The 3,997-nt window shown below is 43.6% G+C and overlaps 1 protein-coding gene across 2 annotated transcripts in view; it reads left to right on the plus strand.

The window, feature by feature from the left end:
• LOC137094993 (reticulon-2-like) overlaps positions 1-3,793 on the plus strand; it is a 42,438-nt gene extending 38,645 nt beyond the window's left edge. For both annotated transcript variants that reach the window (XM_067461113.1, XM_067461114.1), the window contains 3 exons: positions 625-671; positions 864-922; positions 2,530-3,793. In XM_067461113.1, the coding sequence (XP_067317214.1) occupies positions 625-671; positions 864-922; positions 2,530-2,572 (149 nt within the window). In that variant the 3' untranslated portion in view covers positions 2,573-3,793. The remainder of the gene's footprint in view (positions 1-624; positions 672-863; positions 923-2,529) is intronic.
• The last annotated feature ends 204 nt before the right edge of the window (positions 3,794-3,997 follow it).

Genomic DNA, 3,997 nt, shown 5'->3' on the forward strand with positions numbered 1-3,997 from the left:
TTCATAAAATTTCATTGGATAGACCACATCAGCTGGTTCAGAAAATTGCATTGGCTAGACCACATCAGATGGTTCAGAAAATTGCATTGGATAGACCACATCAGCTAGTTCAAAAATTGCATTGGGCAGACCACATTAGTTGGTTCAGAAAATTGCATTGGATAGACCACAACAGCTGATTCATAAAATTACATTGGATAGACCACATCAGCTGGTTCAGAAAATTGCATTGGACAGACCACATCAGCTGGTTCAGAAAATTGCATTGGAAAGACCACATCAGCTGGTTCAGGAATTTGCATTGGATAGACCACATCAGATAGTTCAGAAAAATTGAATTGGATAGACCACATCAGCTGGTTCATAAAATTGTATTAGATACACCACATCAGCTGATTCATAAAAATGCATTGGCTAGACCACATCAGCTACTTCAGAAAACTGCATTGGATAGACCACAACAGCTGATTCAGAAAATTGCATTGGAATAGACCATATCAGCTGATTCATAAAATTACATTGGATAGACCACATCAGATGGTTCAGAAAATGATGATGATGATTGTGACAATGATAATGATGATGATGATACAAGGGTCATTTCTTTTCGTTTCCGTTCTCCAGGTGTGATAAGTGCATTTACCTTCCCTCTGCTGTACCGGCAACATCAGGTAAGTGTTTTAAGTGAGAAAGGAAGATACTACTAGTAGTAGTAGTAGTAGTAGTAGTAGTAATAGTAGTAGTAATGGAACAGATGTAAACATTTAATGGGCATATTGTTGTCCTAAGTGATAAGTATTGTAAGAATATTGATTTTATCCTCAATTCGAGCTAACTATTCACCCACTTCTTCTCTTTTCCAGGCACAGATCGATCAGTATGTAGGGCTGGTGAGGAATCAGTTGAGTAACCTCAGAGCAAAGTAAGTCATAACCACACCTGTCCTATTCTGCATATTGCATCCTTCCCAGTTGCTTTCTCCAACCTGGAATCAAAGCATTGCAGACTTGGAGGGGGTCCCAAAGGTCATCTAGTCTACCCCAACCAATGTGTTCCCAAACTCTATTTGGAAAAAATAACTTCTCAGAGGTGCAAACAATACTCTCAGCTGCATTTCCCCCTCTTTGCTCATATAATACTAAGTGGAGAAAGCAACAAAGGGAAATGTATTTGTGAATTGACCTAAAATAAAATCTAGGCTTGCATGTCTTTGCAATGCATTCTACACAATGGGAGCACAGCGCCCTCTAGTGCCACCCTGGGGAAATACTGTTTAGTATTTCAAATTTCGAGAAAGCTCCAAGTTTTGACCCCACTTTTAAACTGCAATGGCTCATTGCTATGGAATCCTGGGAGCTGTCATTTACAAGCTAAAAACCTTACAAAAACTATAACTCCCCTTCATCCATAACTTTGAGCCATGGCAGTCAAAGAGGGGCTCAACACCCTTAAATCTCTTCCATCTTCCACGGAGTGTTCCTTTTTCCAAGCTTGGAGCCATATTCTGTCTACATTATTCTGTACTTTAAAATAATTTTGAGAAATTACTTCTGTGAAATAAAATTACTCCACTAATGGGTTTTTTTTCTCCATCCTTCCTTCTTTCTTTCTCTCTTTCCTTGCTTCTTTACTTCCTTCCTTTTTCTTTCCTTTCTTCCTTCTTTTCTTCCTTTTTACTTCCTTCCTTTTTTACTTCCTTTCTTCGTCCCTTCTTTCCTTCCTTCCCTTTTTCCTTCCCTCTTTCAATCCTTCCTTGCTGCTTTCCTTCCTTCCTTCTTTCTTCCTTCCCTTTTTCCTTCCTTCCTTCCTTCCTTCCTTTTTTCCTTCCTTCCTCCCTCCCTCCCTCCCTTCCTCCCCTTTTTTCTTCCTTCCTTCCTTCTTTCTTTCCTTATTCCTTCCTTCTTCTTTTCCTTCTTTCTTCCCTTCCTTCCTTCTCTGTTTTCTTTCCTCCTTCCTTCCTTCCTTCCTTCCTTCCTTCCTTCCTTCCTTCCTTCCCTTTTTTCTTCCCTCTTCCCTTCCTTCCTTCTCTTTTTTCTTCCCTCCTTCCTTCCTTCCCTTTTTCCTTCCTTCTTTTTTTTCTTTGCGTCTTTCCTTCCTTCCTTCCTTCCTTCCTTGCTTACTTCCTTCTTCCCTTTCCTTCCTTCCCTTTTTCTTTCCTTCCTTCTTTCTTTCTTTCTTTCCTTCCTTCCTTCTTTCTTCCCTTCCCTTCCTTACTTCCTTCCCTCCTTCCCTCCTCCCTTCTTCTTTCTTTCCTTCTTTTTCCTTCCTTCCTTCTCTCCCTCCCGCCTTCTTTCTTTCTTTCCTTCTTTCCTTCCTTCTTTCTTTCCTTCCTTCCTTATTTCCTTCCTTCCTTCTCTCTTTCTTTCCTCCCTCCCTCCCTCCCTCCCTCCCTCCTTCTTTCTTTCCTTCTTTCCTTCCTTCCTTATTTCCTTCCTTCCTTCCTTCTCTCTTTCTTTCCTCCCTCCCTCCCTCCTTCTTTCTTTCCTTCTTTCTTTCCTTCCTTCCTTCTTTCCTTCCTTCCTTCCATAGGATGCTGGCGAAGCTGCCGACAGCCAAAGCGAAAGCGGAATGAATGGCACCCTTCCCGATGCACACATTTCTGTCCCTCCTTCCACCCTTCCACACTGCCTCAACCATCTTTCTATTCAAAAACAGGGCCCAAGGAAACTAGATCTCCCATTTTCCCCACCCTTTGCGTGATGTCCACCTCGAGGCCAGAGAAAACAATGTTGTAGAATGGATGCAGTTTGACCTCACTTTAGCTGCTCTTCTTCACCGCTAACAGAACACTGGGAGTTGTAGTTTGCATTGAGGACTTTGTGAAACTACAGCTCCCAGGACAAATTTTGTTACATAGTGTAGTTAAAGCAGTGCCAATCAATGGTGGTCCGAGTGCATTCGTTATACAGATGCAACAAAGAATGCATCTCGACTGTAGCATTGATGTACTTTGGCACCACTTTCAGCGCTATGGCACCATGCAGTGGAATCCTGGGAGTTATAGTTTGCACTCTTTGGCGTAGGACTTGTGAAACTACAATTCCCATGACTCCATAGCCTTGAGCCATATCATTTCGACTGGTGCCAAATTCACAACTCCTTCTGTTTTCATAGCATGGCAGGGCAGTTAGAGTGGTGTTAAACTGCATCAGTTCAGAAGTGTAGACGCACAAGGAAGGGACGAAGTGCATGACGCCACTTCGGTATCTCGTCTGAAGGACTATGATTCTATTCTGGTTGTTTTAAAATAGGGGCTGGATGGCCATCTGTCAGGAGGGATCGAATTGTGCCTTTACGGCCAATTGGGGTTGGACTAGATGGCCTTTCGGTGCCTCATCCACCTCTAAGATTCCATGGAAGCCTCTAAACAGATGGCCATATGTCAGGAGGGATCGGATTGTGCCTTCCTTCCTGGCAGAAAGCAGTTGGACTGGATGACCTTTGGGTGCCCCTTCCAACTCTAGGATTCTATGGAAGTCTTTAAGCAGAGGCTGGATGGTCATCTGTTGAGAGAGATTGTGTCCTCCTGCCTGGAAGAAAGGGGTTGGACTGGATGGCCTTTGGGTGCCCCTTCCAACTGTAGAATTCTAAACATAGGCTGGTTGGCCATCTGTTGGGAGAGATCGGATTGTGTCTTCCTGTCTGGCAGAAAGGGGTTGGACTGGATGGCCTTTAGGGTCTCTTCCAACTCTAGGATTGTATGGAAGTCCTTAAACAGAGGCTGGATGGCCATCTGTCAAGTGGGATCGAATTGTGTCTTCTTACCTGGCAGCTTAGGGTTGGATTGGATGGCCTTTGGGTGCCCCTTCCAACTCTAGGATTCTATGGAAATCTTTAAGCAGAGGCTGGATGTCCATCTGTCGGGAGGGATCAAATTGTGCCTTTATGGCAGATTAGGATTGGAATGGATGGCCTTTGGGTTCCCCTTCCAGCTTTAGAATTCTACGGAAGTCTTTAAGCAGGAGCTGTATGGCCATCTGTCGGGAGGGATCGAATT

This window comes from Anolis sagrei, chromosome X, assembly GCF_037176765.1.
Source record: "Anolis sagrei isolate rAnoSag1 chromosome X, rAnoSag1.mat, whole genome shotgun sequence".
NCBI lineage: Eukaryota > Metazoa > Chordata > Lepidosauria > Squamata > Dactyloidae > Anolis > Anolis sagrei.